This window comes from Aedes aegypti, chromosome 3 (genome assembly GCF_002204515.2).
Source record: "Aedes aegypti strain LVP_AGWG chromosome 3, AaegL5.0 Primary Assembly, whole genome shotgun sequence".
Classification (NCBI taxonomy): domain Eukaryota; kingdom Metazoa; phylum Arthropoda; class Insecta; order Diptera; family Culicidae; genus Aedes; species Aedes aegypti.
The window spans coordinates 335,466,113-335,483,700 of NC_035109.1; the positions used below are offsets into that span (position 1 = coordinate 335,466,113).

The 17,588-nt window shown below is 36.9% G+C and overlaps 2 protein-coding genes across 2 annotated transcripts; both read right to left on the bottom strand.

The window, feature by feature from the left end:
• Positions 1-179: 179 nt before the first annotated feature.
• LOC5567183 (fatty acyl-CoA reductase wat) lies at positions 180-1,741 on the bottom strand. Its single transcript, XM_001651562.2, has 3 exons — positions 1,007-1,741; positions 638-947; positions 180-576 (listed from the first exon to the last, which is right to left on the bottom strand). The coding sequence occupies exons 1-3, from the start codon at positions 1,695-1,697 to the stop codon at positions 234-236; spliced, it is 1,344 nt and encodes a 447-aa protein (XP_001651612.1). The 5' UTR covers positions 1,698-1,741; the 3' UTR covers positions 180-233.
• A 502-nt stretch (positions 1,742-2,243) lies between these two features.
• Positions 2,244-17,013, bottom strand: LOC5567182 (fatty acyl-CoA reductase wat). The gene is made up of 3 exons (XM_001651561.2): positions 16,201-17,013; positions 2,875-3,184; positions 2,244-2,808 (listed from the first exon to the last, which is right to left on the bottom strand). Exons 1-3 carry the CDS (start codon positions 16,919-16,921, stop codon positions 2,337-2,339), a joined length of 1,503 nt encoding a protein of 500 aa, XP_001651611.1. The 5' UTR covers positions 16,922-17,013; the 3' UTR covers positions 2,244-2,336.
• Between the last annotated feature and the right edge of the window lie 575 nt (positions 17,014-17,588).

Genomic DNA, 17,588 nt, shown 5'->3' on the forward strand with positions numbered 1-17,588 from the left:
AAACTAGTGGATGGGAAAAAATGCTCAAAAATATATGTTGAAATCCAAGATATGTCCGACTTGCTGTTAAAAATTCATACAAATCTAAAAATAACTGAGAACTAGCCCACCAAAGTTGATAGTTTTGTATTTATAATCGTAAAGTAATTATTTGTATGGAAAATCGAAAAAGTTGCAAATGTGTTGTCCAATTGTATTTTACTACATACAAATTAATAAATTCAAGCACATTTTCACGCCATTTTCAGCACATATTTTTTAATCCCAGGAATGAAACCCGCAAAGTGCTGGCGCCAATCGACACTCCCCAGATCGCAGTTGAACATTTTCCGCTCTTTCGGGTCCAAGTTCTGCTGGATTCGCCTGATATTTGCGTTTTCTATGTCCCACTTTGTTACCGTCAGGGGTCTCGATTTGTTCGTCATTTGAAGCGCACGATCGATAGCTTTCCGGATGCCCGGTCTCTGCCCTGTCATAATTCGTATCTGATCCAGGGCCGAGGCGTGAACTCGCATCAGCTGCATGGCAAAGCGATAGCGAGTCTCGTTCGAGGTACGAGTGTGCATGAAGTGACGGCTGGAATTTAAAAGATTTGATTGGATCATAATATTTTGCAGAAGAGTTAATCGAGCCCCACTAGATGTATCTCTGAGGCACCGGCAATCCTTCGGTTAAATATTTGTACATATCACCAGCATTTGGACAATAATTGCCAGTGTAGTTGTAGACAGGTATATCACTTCCACGGTTGTTGAAGTTCCTCGCCACATCGGAAGCACTCAATAGCAAGGCATTAGCACAATAATCCACGGGGGCAAGCATCAAAACTGTGGCATTATCAACGTAGAACGCACTGTACAATCCGAAAATCAATGGTAGGACGTACCCACCGGCTCCGTACAGATTGTTGATCCATCCTACCAGAGGTTCTCGGTAGGTGGTCGTTACTGTAAATGAAATACCCATAGAAATTGAACAAATTGTGAACGAATTGTGAGCTACTTACTACCAGGTGGTCTGAATATCCCAAATGGTAAATGGGAAAATTCTTGTTCAATCTGACTCTCAATACACTTTTTGGCGAAAGTGTACGTATTAGGTAAACCTTTCAGGATGAATGGAGTTAACACTTCCTTTTCCTTGTCATCCAGTCCTCTTAGAAGTTTTAGGATAGAATTATACCCTCCAAACCCAACACCGTTATACACTTTTTCACCAATAGTTTTAAGATCGCAATTTGAGTAAATCGTCGAAACTTGCATTGCCGCTTGTAGATTTTCCATTGATTTCACCAATTCATACAGATGTAGATTGTTCTGTACGTTTTCTCTCAGCGCTGTTTCAAGGGATTCATTGAAACTAACTGACGCTGCCAGTTGAAAAACAATTTCAACTTCTTCCTCCAGCTGACGACGCGTTTCTGCATCCAAAGCCAAATCCGGTCGACTCGAGTCCACTTCAACTGCTTCCACCTTGGCTACAGAAGACAACGAGCGAACCCTGTCGAAAACTACTCCCCTCATCATCTCACGCAGCCGCTGCTGGGCGTCCAGTCCCTTTTTCTTTCGGATCAGAAGATACACCTTGCGTGGCTGCAGGGTCCTAAGGGTCTTTTCCAACAAAATATGACCGAGAAATCCAGTTGCCCCGGAAATCAGGATCGTTGAGCCTTTGTAGAATTGCTGAACGGATGTCATGTTGGAGTTAAAAACCAATTAACGTGCGTTCAAACCTGCGTACCAAACTGATATGATTCATTTAAATTCTTACCAGTGTTTCTTAGTGTGCTATAAAGCTTGAATGAGTTTAATAGCACGCAACGTTATGATTAATTTGATTCGCATAACCTATGTTTATTTCGTCAGATTGCATTTCATGGGAAACCAATCTAATGTTGAGCGAAAGCTGTAATCGAATACAGCGACCTCGAGTAGAGCGGATGCGGCAAGGACTGTGACGAACTTAACGTGTAAAATCCAAATGCGTAAGCTTACGTCAGAAATACACGTTAACTTTATTAATAAATATCATGACAAACCAAACTTGACGAAAGAAATTTAGTCAAAAATAAATCAGTAACTGCAAATAAATTTAACTCATACCTCAATGATTCTGAACCATATTTTAAAACTATGCCATAACATACAAGACTTCAATTTCTCCAAGTTTATTTCGTCACAGTCCTTATTGTTTTGTATATAGGTAAAATTAACTGTTTTACCACGATAGGAAGTCATGAGGAATAACTTTGATATAGCCAGTGCCAACTTTATTAAAGATCGATTTTATTGATATTCAAATATCTCCACAATCCACCTTATTCCCTTTGTTTAACCCTAACGCCCAGTAAAATTTTTCAACAAGCTCAGCAAACTATGGAACAGAAAACTCCAAATACTATACAGCGAATACTTTCTCACTTCTCCATTTCCCGCCACCGCCTTCGTTTTCTCGTCCTTCTCCTTCCTGGGAGCGATCGCGTACCTGACCACGCCCGGTATAAAGTTCCTATAGTAATCGTCCCAATCCATCTTGGTCAAATCGAACGGAAACAGTTCAGCATCCTCCTGACTGACTTCCTCCCCCCAAAGCCGCTGGACATTCTCGTTCCGCATGGTCCATTCGTGGAAGGTGAAAAATTTGAGCACCTCGCTCTGATTGATCATCCGTTCGAAAACCTGGGACATGGCGGGAGCTTGACCACGAAGCTGTCGCATTACATCCAGGAAGAAGCCCTCCACACGCATGATCGTTTTACACATGGCGTATCGCACCGGGCTGCGAGTGACGGTTGCCGTTAGAAGGTAGCTGAAAGAAAAAATCGTCTCTTCAATTGAGGGCTCTTTCATTTTGAAAACTATAAGTGGAACTCACGCCAACATCCGTTTCACCGGGTCCAACCCTTCGTAGAACCGAGCGACGATCTGTTCCCAGGTAAAAATATCACCAGGGTTAGTATAATTGTAGACGGGAATGTTCGAAGCTAGAGAACGCTGTTTCACGATGTCAACTGCACAGATGAGCAGAGCGTTGACACAGTAATCCACGGGTACCAGGAAGGGACGCTTGCGGGTATCCACGAAAGCGGCACTGTAGAGACCTTCCGATAGCATAACCACCAGTCCGGATGGGCCGTTGAAGTTGTTGATCCACCCGGCGACGGGTTCCTGGTACGTTGAACTCACTGTAACGAAAGATGATTCATTTAAGCTGCTAGATTAAAATTTAAATTAAAAAAAAATGACAATGAGGAAGACTACAAGCGACTGGAGAGTTCTTTATGAGTTTTTAAATCAATCGATGGAAGAATTTATTGGAATATATATGCCATACGATTACCTCCAATGCCAAGAATCCGAACTCCATATCCCTGAATGTACCATTACCCAGAATTCCCTGAGTTTATCAAGCGGAGTTCAAGTTAGGGGGGGGGTGTGCTGCTTGATGATCCTAAACACTCCCCTCACCCTACTGTTACCAAAGATCTTACGAGAAACCATTCGAATATTTTATCAACAGTCCGCAATGGTCCTCGAAGAATCTGCCAAAAATCTGTTCTGGAACTCTGTTTAGTTATCTTGAAATTAATTTATCCAGGAATTCTACGAAGTATTCGTCAAGAAATCCAATGACATATGTGGTGACGAGTGTCTATCTGCTCATGAATATACACTGAGCCACCTAGTACAGTGTATCCCCATACATGCATGTACCCTGCATGGTGACGCGACAGCCAGCAGACGCTCTGCAGAGCAGCAGGTAATACTTAGTCTGACGTGCACATTGAAGCATACCACACGCGGCTACCACAAGTGGCGACGAGGATAAACAGAAAAGTTATCGAATTTGTTATTTGAAAGTTTCAATTCAACAATTAGCTAATGTTTGTGTTTCGGTGTAATTTAACGTTATTTAATACAGGTGAGTGAGTGGATAATAGAAGAATATTCGGAACAGAATGTGAAAGAAATTGATTTGGAATCAGTGCGAGAAAATGAAACAGAGAAGAATGCTCTTCTAGTTTGCTGACGCTGTACCGAAGCAGTGCACACGGTGACCTTGACTTTTTCTCCCGCGTGGCAGAACAAGGGAAAAGTTGTAATGTTGTGTGAAAAGAAAAGAAATGAGGCTCGCATGCATTGTGGTGTGATTTTGAACCGTCGAATCATCACGTGGTTTGTCACCGTCAAGGTCACAACGCTGTTGTTGTGTACGAAATGTGAGGATTTTCAACTAGTGATGCATAAAATACAACAGCTTTACTACTGAAGTGTTAACTAGGTGCCATTTGAAAGAAGAATGTGTCGTGGATGATGGCTGATTGTTTGTTGCGCTGTGTGGCGCGTTGTGTTTCAGATCATCTTGGCATCGGCTTGGATTCGGTGAAGGTATGCTACATTATTGAACGGGTTGTATTGCGTGGACCAGCACAGAAAGGTAGGAGTTTACTTGTGATGAAAGATATGTATTATGAAATTGCTTGACTATGTGCGTTAATCTATGACCAATCTTTGTGTACATTTCAACATAAAATCTTCGTTCAACATAAAATTAAAAAGTATTTATTGGATACAATGTTTAGCAATTTTTGCAGTGAGGAGCGATTTTTCTCGAAAGCTCATCTGAAGCAATTGTTCTACCATCACGACTTAGTATAAGAACGAATCATAATAGCGGGCTTTTCAGATGTGGCGTTCAGATCAACAAAGGTACTCAGTATTACCAACACGTTTTGAGTGGATGTTTCAATTAAGTTGAAAAAAAAAGAAGCATGAATTAGATTATGTGATTCAATTCACTAGAAATACAGAAAACGCAGTGATTAAATTCACTTTTCATATCCAACAATTTAGTGTCCAATTTAGTTGTCCATAACAATTTAGTGTCCAATTTAGTTCGGATAAAACTAAGACCGGACGCATCGTGTACTGCGCACACGCATCATACAAAAAATGCTTGTTGTACATAGTACGAGCGCGGTGCTGCTAAAAGTACTGTCAAGTCTTTTGAGTTTAATTAACAAGATGAAAGAGTTCTTTATTTTAATGGTTTTATAAACAAAATGGTTTTAATTTGATTGATTGCATTGAACATAAAAAAAAATGATGATCGATCAAAGCTCAGCAAATTGTGCTATTTTATAGTATAATTTTAAGTTAAGTTATAAAGTTTTACAATAGTTTATTTGTTATTTGTTGGTTGCGGTGGTCATTTAAATTTCATATATTATTATGAATGAAAGTGTACGTCGGGAATCAATACAGATCTGCGTTTTAAGCGAAAAAAGACAGCGTAGTTGTAGAGCAATTCAAAATGTTATCGACAGAACTGTTATTGAATTCTCTTGTGCAAAAGCCAAACTCTTGATGAAGTCGATTATTGAGCACTTGTAACGATGGATTTGTGTGTGGTGAATAGTCAACGCACTGTTATGGACAAAGCTAGAGTAAATTGATTGCGACTAATATTGCATTATTCGGAGCGTGTATTAAAAAAATCAAATAGTGGGCGAAAAGGAACTAAAGGGACCAAGCGAAACAAAATCGTGAAAAATTAAACGGGCTGAAGTTCGGAAGAATCAGTTTTGTGACAACTTTTGAAATGAACGGATGGTTATTGCGTCAGTGCAACCACTTGTTAGTCCAGCACTAGTTTGGCCGATCGTTAGCGTTTTGGCTAGTACGTTCGGGCTAGTATACGACACTGTGCAGAAATGTTTTCCAGCAATCATACGATATGGCATTCCCCTCATATAAAACCAGTATTAGACACCTGTATTCCCGGTGAAGCCCCAGATGGATTTATCTATCGATACTGCAAACAGTGTTTCATAGATGCTATACCACTGTAAAATAATGCTGTCGTACGACACATTGTAGTTGATAAACATGACGTGTTATAAAACTTCAGGCATTTTTTGTCTGTTTGCCGTACGCTGTAGATCCGTTTTATTGTTAATGGTATATAATAATGTACATCTAAGAGTGGTAGTACACACTCAAGGTACATAAAACTGGATTTGTTTGAGCTGTGATTGAATTCATTAGAAGCATATAGAAACTATAGCCTTGAGCAAGGATGGCGTCGATTGTTGTAAGCATCTATCAACTAATGATTAATTATTGTTTCTATGCTAAAGAGCTACCGCGATGTATCAAGCAATTTAGTCATGATCACTAGAGTTCCAACCTTAGTCGTAAGCTCATCTTCTGTCTTCTATATAAAAAAATTGAGAGGTTTTTGTATGTCATGAAATAACTTGAGAACATGATCTACGATTTGAAAAATTCTCTCAAGACTGTTGTCCTTACGGGGTCCGACGTGATTGAACAAAATATTATTTGTAGGATTGCACAGAGGATGATGAAAAACAAAGGTATGCAAATTTTGCAATGTCGGCCTACTGGGCAATTCAACGTTTGCCAGGACAACTAGTTGAGAATAAAAAAAAGCCAATTGGATTCATATGAAAATGAATGGCAAGCTGAAATGATGATATTGAAACCTGAAAGAGGAAAAATAAAAATAAAATTGAATTCACTGAGAGTGTAGACGATTTCTTAGAATGTAATTGGAAAGCACAAGAAGTGTGATGGTTAAATTCATGGACAGAGCAATGAATTAATGGTAACAAACCCGATGAGAGTGCAAAAGAGAACTGTGATTGAATTCACTGAGATTGCGTTTAATTCTTGTTGTGATTAAATTCACTGACAGCGCATTGGAATTTAGAGTTGAAATTAGAACTGTGATTGAATTCACTGAGGTTGTGTATAAAGAACAAGAGGAGTCGTGATTGAATTAACTGACAGAGCAAAAAAACTACAAAGGGAATACACCAACTAAAAACATCGACAGTGACCGAATTTGTTGCTTGCTCATAAAAAAAGTATTGTGATTCAATTCACTTGGAAGGCACAAAAAAAAGAACTGTGATTAAATTCACTGATGGCGTGACGGAAAACAAAGGTTCAAAAGCACTATGCGGAAAGAACAATATAAAACACAGAATAAAAAAAAATCATCGAGCGAAAAATATATCTCAAATCAGTATACTGTAGACTATAGTCACAGCCTTTTTTTTTTAGATTGATGCATTTGATTTAAGTAGTTTCGCTTAAAAGGTTTAAAAGTATTGAATTGGATTGAATTGAAAATTGAAAATGACTGAGTGTTAATTAGATTAAACAAGAGTGCATGCACTATATGATTGGTTGTGATGCAATTCACTGGAACGAAAAAAAGGATCGAAATGGACTGAATTACTGGAAAGAGCACGCTGAAGTTGAATGCATTGAGAGTAAAATTGAATAACTAGTTCATTCCACATTGAATAATATGAAATATAAATACTGGTTTATATTCCATAAAAAAAAACAATGAAATATATTTAAGGAAATCATGTTGCTGCGGGAACTTAAACAGTGTTTACAATTAGTTAGGTTCTCAGAATTTATGGAAAATTCACGTAGAACTTATATGAAGAAATCGTATGCTCAGGATGATACTAAAAAGGTATATTGGTTGCATACACTTGAGTGTGTTTCCTTTGAGACGTTGTGGCAGTGAAACTCAGAAAAAAAACTATATGTATTTAAGAAAACATGCAGAATCTGGGTGTGGTTTTTTATAAATGGGCTATATTTCCATATGTATTCTGATGAGTCTAGTAATCATGTGCAAGTTTTTTTTCAGAGAAAAAAAACAAACTGTGTATGCCGAGCGTATGCGAATGTTCGTGCATTCTAATGTCTATATCTACGAAAGACTCTGACGGATATTGATGCATTATCGCACATGCAAATGTTTCCATCTAGAACTGTTGAATTATTCTTGGATACAGGATTATGCAGAGCATGTTTCACCTGCTACTTTTAAGGTCAATTGAGGATTTTAAATCGAAAAAAATGAGATTATCTTAGCAATAATTTGCATAGCAGAAGCATATATCACTATTAAAAAAATGCATTTAAACAGTTTGCTGTAATAAAAACAAAAAAAAACGTGAATATGAAAAAAATAAAGAAGAAAATGTGATTTATTGTGTTATAAGCCAGAATGCTTTGAATGTAGCGCCAGAAGCAATTTTTCTTCAGTTTCAATTTTTCTGTGAACATTGTAAGATAATTCCTATTTTCATCAGTGGCCAAATAGATAGATTGATAGATAGATAGATACCGTAAAATGGGGTGTTAAGGACTCGTGGGGTTTTAAGGGATTGAACTTCTCAGTCAAGTTTGACAAATCACAGAAACGTGGAAAATCGATTTATAAATCATCTGAAATGCTCAATTTGTTCGGAGGATAATGCAGCTCTTATGTAATAGGAGCTATCCAATAATATGAAGTATTGTGGTTGCTAGATATTGAAAACTTTTCAAAACATTTTTGTTTGTATTTTATGGGGTATATATCTTCATTTGAGAGATTTGCAATCTTTTAAAATCAAGGGTAGAAACTCATCATTAGTTAAACTTGAGATGAATTATGAAATAAGAAATTCAAACTCTTATCACAAGAAATGGCAAATATTGTATTGTTTGCTCCCATCGAAGAGAAAGACGAAATTCACTTGAACATGATGAATAAAATTGAGGAGGTCGAAATATTAGAACTATACGTTCTATTATATTTGACGATAACAAGATCATTTGAATTTTAATAAGAAAGTATACCAAAGGACATTTAGTTAAAAGAAAGGGGGATGTGGTGACAAGTGTCTATCTGCTCATGAATATACACTGAGCCACCTAGTACAGTGTATCCCAATACATGCATGTACCCTGCATGGTGACGCGACAGCCAGCAGACGCTCTTCAGAGCAGCAGGTAATACTTAGTCTGACGTGCACATTGAAGCATACCACACGCGGCTACCACAACATTTAACTCCACTTATTCTCCGGGAAGAATTTCAGCAACTTTTTCTTCGGCAATCTTTTTTTTTGGTTCCTTTCTAGAAATTTTCCCTAGAAATATTTTAAGGACTAAAAGATCTTAAAAAATATATAGAGATTTCCGGAACTTCATGAAATTTCAGAGAGTCCCAAGAATTGAACCAGAAGTATATAAAGTATTATGTTTTGATTTCCTTGAACAATTATCACAAAAATTATCTGAAAAATTCCGCATTGATTTCGAAAAGCATTCATCCTGCGATTTCCCATGAATATGTTTACTCAGGAATTCTTTCAAAGAAAGATCATATTCCAGAGATTTTTTCAAGACCACATGCAATACTTTCTTAGGGTTTTATTTTTATAATTATTTATCTCTAAGCAACAAATCAAAAATTAATCACATTTCAAAGATAAATTTTCACGTTTTTTTTAATGATTTTTAATACATATGGCTAGCTCATCTCTGTAGTCAAGATGTTACTTCTTGGGTTCCTTAAATTTCTACAAGGCTTATTCTCAAAAAAAAAATCCCACGGAGAACTTCCTAAAAAAAATCTGAAATTTTCAGAAGAAATTGCTGAGGAAAGTCTTGAATTGAATGTTCAGGAATTTTAGGTTTAAATAGTCTAGAAATTTGGATTACCCTCTGGATGAATCTTTAACACTTCAGTCGTCGCGCTGTTGTATTTTGTACAATACTGTTAAAAATAAACCTCGCTTTTCGTTTACAACAGTAGCGTGAAGATTCTGACGGTGGCAAACCGCGTGACGACTGGAAGGTTAAATTGTGCTCAAAACAATGTTAAGAAGAGATCCTGCGAAAATAACTGTTAGGAGCTTCTAAAGTAATTCGCTCTTATAGATCAAATAAACCTTTTATATAAAACCTCTGTATCAGTTTTGGTAACCTATGGGCAATTCTCGATACTCAGAGTAGTTATCGGTATTTATTCTGAAGGAATCCTAGAAAGTATGCAAAAAAAATAAAAAGAATTTTCGCAGTTGTTCTCAGAGATATCTCTGAAAATACTTTTAAAAATATCGTTGGAATCTTCAAAGAAATTCCTTCAATGAGATTGATGTAAGAATCTTTTATGGAATTCTGGAACATAGTCATGGAATAGTCACAGAAAAAAAAATACTACAATTTTAAATTCAATATTGAAATAAATATTAACAATCTCTCTAAAACTTGGGATTTAATTCTAGAGAAAATAGTCAAGAAGAAATATTTAAGGGTATCTGTTGAGAAATTGAATTTATTAATAACAGAAATCTTAGAAAAATGCCTCGGGGAATCAGGTAAAAAATACTAGATTTACTAGACGAGATCTTTGCAACAAATATTAGTATAGAGTTATACCTTGTGTTTTACGCTTGATTGAAAATCTAAATGGAGAAATACCAAAACACAAATCCTAGAGAAATTCTACACGAATCCAGTGACATTTTCTCGGGAATATTTTAGATAGATTCCTTCCTTCTCCTTCCTTTCTTCATAAAAAAGCTATTTTAAAAAATCCTGCAGAAATACTTAAATGAATGTTGGTGGAATATTGATTGGTGAATGAAAAAGAACAATGAATGTCTTTCCTGAAGCGTTAATTCATGAAAAAAGGGTGCACAGTTGGTGTTTGGTGGTGGGCTTCATGGTCAAATGGCTATCGATTCGGCTTTATAAGCAAAAGCTCATGGGTTCAATCACATACCCGTCTTGCCTAAGCATTGAAGATCATCTGCATTTATACACCGAGGGTGTTTGTTAGTCCCAAGCAGTCATGTGTTTCGTACCTTTTGTAAGTGCAACTGATCTGGCAATACTGGAGAAGCGCTCAAGCTCACACAAAAAGGATGCAGAGGTTGTGTATAATGATCGTTTTTGCGTTTTTGATTCGTGAATGAACTTTCAAGGGTACTGTCATATCAGTAAACAAATTTTAACCCAGATTTGCACAGCTGAGATCGGCATTTAATATGTGTGCATTTTAATGTGTAAATAGTACCGTAAAACGGGGTATTATTGATCAGCGGGGCACGGTGTGCTGGAACACACATATTATCGAACTTGCATGAACCTTCGATCTTTTTTCACTAAAAGTTAGCCTTGGTAATCAAGAAAAGCTTGCAGCATATTAAAAAATCTTTCATCGGCAAAATTTTGAAAAAAATCGTTTTTTGTGTTTTGTACTCCACCTATATATGGGTCCCATAGGACAATAATAGAGTTACAGTAATTTCGATGAATTTCAACCGCTTAAAGATCAATGGGACACATGATGAACCTGAAATAACCATAAGACGTTCCAAATTAAGGATAAATATTACATACATCTACACAATATGACCAGCCCATAACAGTATGCTGTATTTTATCGACTTCACATTTACTGACATAATTCGTTTTTTAGCATTATAAACTTACAGTGGCCATCATTCCAAAAATCAATATTATCAATGTTCTAAATTTCTCCAAATTATTGGAATCATTTAAATTTGTTGTTTAAAAAGGTAAGGAGTTTTCTTAAGATAGTAGAAATGTTATAAAAATATTCAATAGCCTATATGAGGGGCCCAGGTAGCCGTAGCGGTAAACGCGCAACTATTCAGCAAGACCAAGCTGAGGGTCGTGGGTTCGAATCCCACCGGTCGAGGATCTTTTCGGGTTGGAAATTTTCTCGACTTCCCAGGGCATAGAGTATCTTCGTACCTGCCATACGATATACACATGCAAAAATGGTCATTGGCAAAGTAAGCTCTCAGTTAATAACTGTGGAAGTGTTCATAACAGCTGAGTAGCAGGCTCTGTCCCAGTGGGGACGTAACGCCAGAAAGAAGAAGCTATACGAATATTATAGAGCACTGCGATTTTGTATGTGACATTGACTTTTACTGGTCTTGTTGCTTACAGATTTTTTGAAAGATTTAGATAAATTTAGATGATTAGATGATTTAGAGAAAGATTTTGTATCCGCTGGAACAATATTCTAGAACCTCACAGTTTGAACACATCGCCATAGTAGATTCATATAGCTAAAACTAAAAATTATATTTTCAAAAAAACAGCACTAAAAATGTTGCTAGTCAAAAAAAAACGCTATTCCGTTTGCCATCAGTAATATTGAAAACTTTCAGAGAATATAGAAGGAATTTTGCTGGATAAAGTTCAGGTAGCCGCTTAAGATCAGGTAGTAAAAGATAAAGGAATAAGAGGTCGAAGTTGTCGAATGTATTTGATTGATTGGTTGATGGTTAATGGTTAATGGTCACCCAATGGTCAACATTTCGTCCCCTTAATGCTACAACTAGATAACTCGAAAATCAAAATTTTGAGATGTGCAACTTTGAAAGTATGACCGTTTAACAAAGTGATGGTTAATCGCAGAGATTATGATTGAAAAATAATCTTTAACTTGTATATTTTGAATCACACGCTTAAGACCTGTGGATATTTTGCAGATCTAATTAAGAAAACTGTTTTGACAAATTGAAGTCAAAAATTTCAAATTTCGAGTTATCTAGTTGTAGCATCAAGGGGACGATTTGTATATGTATAGACTTAGCTGATATTGCTTTCCTAATAGGTAGTTCTTTCAGTCATTGATTATCTTCAAAACCTTGTCAAGTATAGAAAATTGATGATATTTTATATTGCCTATCAGTGAGTGAAAAACTTTATAGTACTAGAGCATCATAGGAGATCGCTGAACATTACCTAATCATAGAACGGCTTTTTGCTCTATTATTATAAGTTTATGCTATTGATCTTCCTTTGCACCTATCCGCAACCCGGTGCACACGCCCTGTTAGGTAAGGAAAAACCTCGTAGAAGATTGCAAACCGCCAATGGCATTCCCATACACTAACCCACATTCCACATTCAAGGGTCTGACTGTGCTCATAGCCCACCCTCAGTTTGTAATCTCGCCAGCCAGATATTATATTTTCCCGAAGTATAAGAGATTTTGATGAATGATAGCCGTATTATGCAGTAGTTTGGCCACAATCTTTAGGTCGGAACATAAAATATGAATTTTATAATAAAAAGGTTGCCATTGCTTTGAAATTCATCCAACTTTTAATCAAAACTACTAACAAAAGCGATCAAATATCCTAAAATCATCACTCCCTGGAGAACATAGTCCCAAGCCCAGCGGATTCATTGCATTGACCTTGATTTCAGCTGTAAATTATTATTTTGCTTCGTGGCCTTCGGCAATGTTCTTCATTGTAAAAATACCCTGCGAGATTTGCGTTCATATTTTTATAGAATTTAATGGATGACCTCTGACGATTCATTGCCTTAGTATGTTAACCCATACAAAATGACGTAGGTATAAACTTGTCGTTTTAAGTTAAGACGATAAATTAAATTTTCACTAATTGAGCTGAAATTTAGCACACTGGAATCCAAAAAGTGGACTGAACCGGGTATTTAAAACTGATGTTACAATAGTTGTAGTAGATTCGCTGATGGAATTCATATTTGAAATAGATGTATTAACATAAAAAAGTATTGGGATCATTTTTATGCAAATATCAAACTTATGTGCTTTATTTCAAACTTTTTGCACCAATTATGAACATCTACTACTGGACTGTAAACTACACGTGTACAAAAAATAACGGTTTAATGTACAAAACATAAATTTGGTACTGGTATCCCAGCTGTTCTAAGGCGACAAGTGATTTTTTTTATTTTATAAAATGCGGCATACTGCCATGGGCTGGTCATGTTGTGTAGGTGTATGTAATATTTATGCTTAATTTGGAACGTCTAATGATTCATTCGTGTTCAAGATACTTTGAATTGGTCTTCAGGCGGTTGAAATCCATCTAAATTAGTGTAACTCTATTATTCTCCTATGAACCCCAAAAAAAAGAGAGGGCAAAATGACAAAAATCGACTTTTCTCAAGTTTTTTCCGGTGAAAGATTTTTTAATACGCTGCAAGCTTTTCTTATCTAGCAAGGCAAACTTTTAGTGAAAAAAGATCGGAGGTGCATGCAAGTTCGATAATATCTGTGTTCCAGCACACCGTGCGGGGTAACATTTATCAAAATGACCCTCCCAGTAAAAAAATCGAATAATAATTTTTCGTTGGAATGTTTTCAATGCATTAATGATGCTTCTCTTTCTCATATTCATGAGCTTATGAAAAAAGGTTATTGCGGAAATCAAGATTTGTTCACGCGTATTTTTTCAATTTTTGTATTTTTCGAAACAATAATTTGAATGGTTAAGGATTACACTACCGAAAATTCAAACTTCACACAAATTCCGCAAATATATACAAGGAAAATGTTATTTTCACTAAAATTGCGATTTCCGAGAATGATTCCGTAATTAAATTTGTAGAACCTTGTTGAATTCTTGTAAATTTATGAGAATTATGATCAACTAAAGTGCAACATTTTTATGGGAGATTGTCTATATTTAGGTGTTTTTCGGAATTAAAGGTGTTTTTGAATTGAAAACTAAATGACTTGTAAGAGCTTAAACTTCATATTCGCCATCAGTAACCACGAATTTAGTTAATTATGATATTATAAATACTACCGAACTTGGGTGATCAGTTTTACCCCAAATTAGCTGAATAAAAATATGCATCAAAACATGTTTTTAAACATGTTCAAAACTATCCTAAAACGAAATACAGTAGAAACAGAGACAAATAGAGACATGGCAGTCGGGTTCAGAATTAGTACCACTTCTAGTACTGCATATGGTCCCTTGGTACTGCGAAAGATCACAATTCGCAGTACACTATTCATGACACTCTAGTTTTTGCTCTATTACCTTATGTGCCATAAAATGTTGTACAACTACAAGGAACATGGAGGTCTTTATTTCATCTTTGGTAGAAAGGCACGAGCGATGAGTGGCAGCACTTATTGAAAAAACATGCAACATTTACATTTTCAAATGATGTTTTAAATATAAACAAACTGATTAATGTTGCCTCGGATTGCAGTACTGTCAAACGGGGTATCTTTAGGAGTGCGGGTCTTATAACATTCTAAACGAAATAACATAATTTATTTTAATGGTTATTTTAATTGTCGTATTCGTTTGAGCTGCAAAAATTTTAGTAGGTGATTTTTTTTTCTGTATACAGTCATCTCTCTCTTACTCGATATTGAAGGGACCATCGAGTTAGGGAGGTATCGAGTTACAGAACACAAAACCAATGCAACTACGATCCAAGGGACCATCGAGTTAGCCATGAAAACCAACTTTTACTATGGTTCTCTAACTCGATATCGAGATACGGAATATCGAGTAAGGGAGAGTTAGCTGTATTGTGTTCTAAAAATATAAAGTAAAAAATTGTGGAACAAAATGCACAGATTTTATTCCAAAATAATCAAGATTATTCCATTTTACGGAATTTTACAGTCACCCAACGGTTCGTTGTAAGACAACTCTTTAATTCTCAAGAAATTCTCAAATCAGGCTCCCCAAGTTCAAATCCAATGTTTCTTCTTTTGAACATCAGATATCCATAGAATTTTCGTTGCAGAAACTGAACAATTTTATTTGCAGAGAGATATGAAGCACCGTCTTATTGAAGTCAGTAACCACCAAACAGCTTTTTTACGAATTTTTGGACTATGGCTGAGCCAGAAATATCGATTTTAATTTACTGTTTCGCCGACCCAAACAGTTACTAGATGTTTATGGAATGGTGTTCCATGAATCTCGAATAGATTTTCTATTCCTCAAATGTAGCATTTTTGCTTGTTAATGCCGCCAGATGATGCCAATTGATCACGATATGTTTAAGGGTATGAAAGTTGAGTTAACACATCTGCAAAACTATTTTTAATAGAAAGCGAGGTGTAAAGTTATTCATGGGCAAAATTGTACTGAATTAAAAAATATTATTACAAATCCAAAACATGGATAATCAAGTCGATCGGTTAATAAATGTGAAAGTTATCATTATCATTCAATGTTTACATATCGATATAAAAGATGGCGCAGTACAGAGTATTTACAGTCAACGTTGAAATACACGTATCAAAAAGAGAACGCGAATTTCTAGTAGGAATTAAATGATACGAGACTAAATTCGAGTTTTATTCACTTGACCACTTGACCGGAGTTTGTGATGAACTCAACCAAGAATTCGACTAAGATCACTTTCCAATCTTTCTTTGTTAATTTTCAAGATATCCCTTTTGAAATTCCCTTTTTATCTACTCTTGGAATTTTAACTACTCTTGGAAAGAAGCCCAGTTTGACGGAACTGAAACAAAAAGTCAACCAGGCCCATCATCCCAATCGTCTTTGATACATACCAATCGGCGGTCGAAAAATTCCGATCGGCAAAGCTCCATACTTGTCCCGCACCATCACCTCCGCACACTTCTTGCTGAAGGTATAGGTATTCGGAAAATCGCCGATCAAATGTGGCTCCATAGCCTGTATTTCTGCGTCATCCAAATTGGACACAATGTTCATGATGTTGGCGTACCCTCCAAAGCCGATATCGTCGTAGATTCGTTCTTCAATCATACTCTTGTCACAGTTCGAAAAGAAAGTAGACACATGTACTACCACCTTCAGCCGCTTCATTTGGCTCACAAGCCCCAGTAAACGATCAGTATATTCCACATTCGTCCTCAGCGCACAATCCAGGGGCTCGTTGAAGTTAATCGATGCCAACAGATTAAACACTACATCGACTTCTTTCTGCAGTCGCATTTTCATTTCTTCCGCAATCATATTACTCTCACAATCCAAATCAATCTCAACCGGTATCACTTTGCTTCTCAACTCCTTGTATTTAGAAGGATCTTGCCAAACTCGATCGAACAATACCCCATCCAGCATTCTCTGCAGTCGTTCATCGGCACTTGAATTCCGCTTAGCCCTGATCATAACGTATACCTTCGCGACATTCAACGACCGCAGAATCTTCTCCAGCAGAACCTGACCAAGAAATCCAGAAGCCCCAGTAATCAAAACTGTGGATCCTTGGTAGAACTTTCCAATCTTCGAAATGTTACCGTCACTCATCTTGAAGGCTTTTCGTCTGTGCGACCTAATCCGGCGTACGACCGTACAACAACTGATCGGATTAATCTGAACCCTCCCTAGACCACAGTTCCTCAGAAGGCGCATTCTAGCCGATCCTCTTTAGCAAACAACTTGAGACGTGATTATCTTCTGGTGGTGGGGATGGGGTTGATCCCATTGGATGCACCTGCACCACCCGTGAATTGCATCAATCACGAATGACTACCCTAATGCACATACATGCATTTGTCCATGGTAAACACCTTTGCGTCCGCAGCGTATTTACCATCGGCAACTCATCTGCGTTAACAACGTGATTGGACGCAAAGTGCGATTTTCCTACGCGTCAGGCATGATTGCACCTTCAACGCCATGTGCAGTGGTTTGTTTTCGATGCAAACCATATTGCAAGTGACCAGCGAAATTTGATAATCGATTATCTACCGCGGCAACTGCGATTAGGGAATTATGTTGACCGGAGCACACAACAAAAACCTGGCGCAGAGGGATTTATAGCGATAATGGCTCAATTAATTTGCATATCATCACAGCTAATGTTGACGTTAGTTCGGCGTACTGTGGGTATGGAAGACGTTGGAACGGATTTAATTTTTTCCATCAAGCGTATTGTGATGATGGGATTTACAATTGATTAGCTTGGAATGCA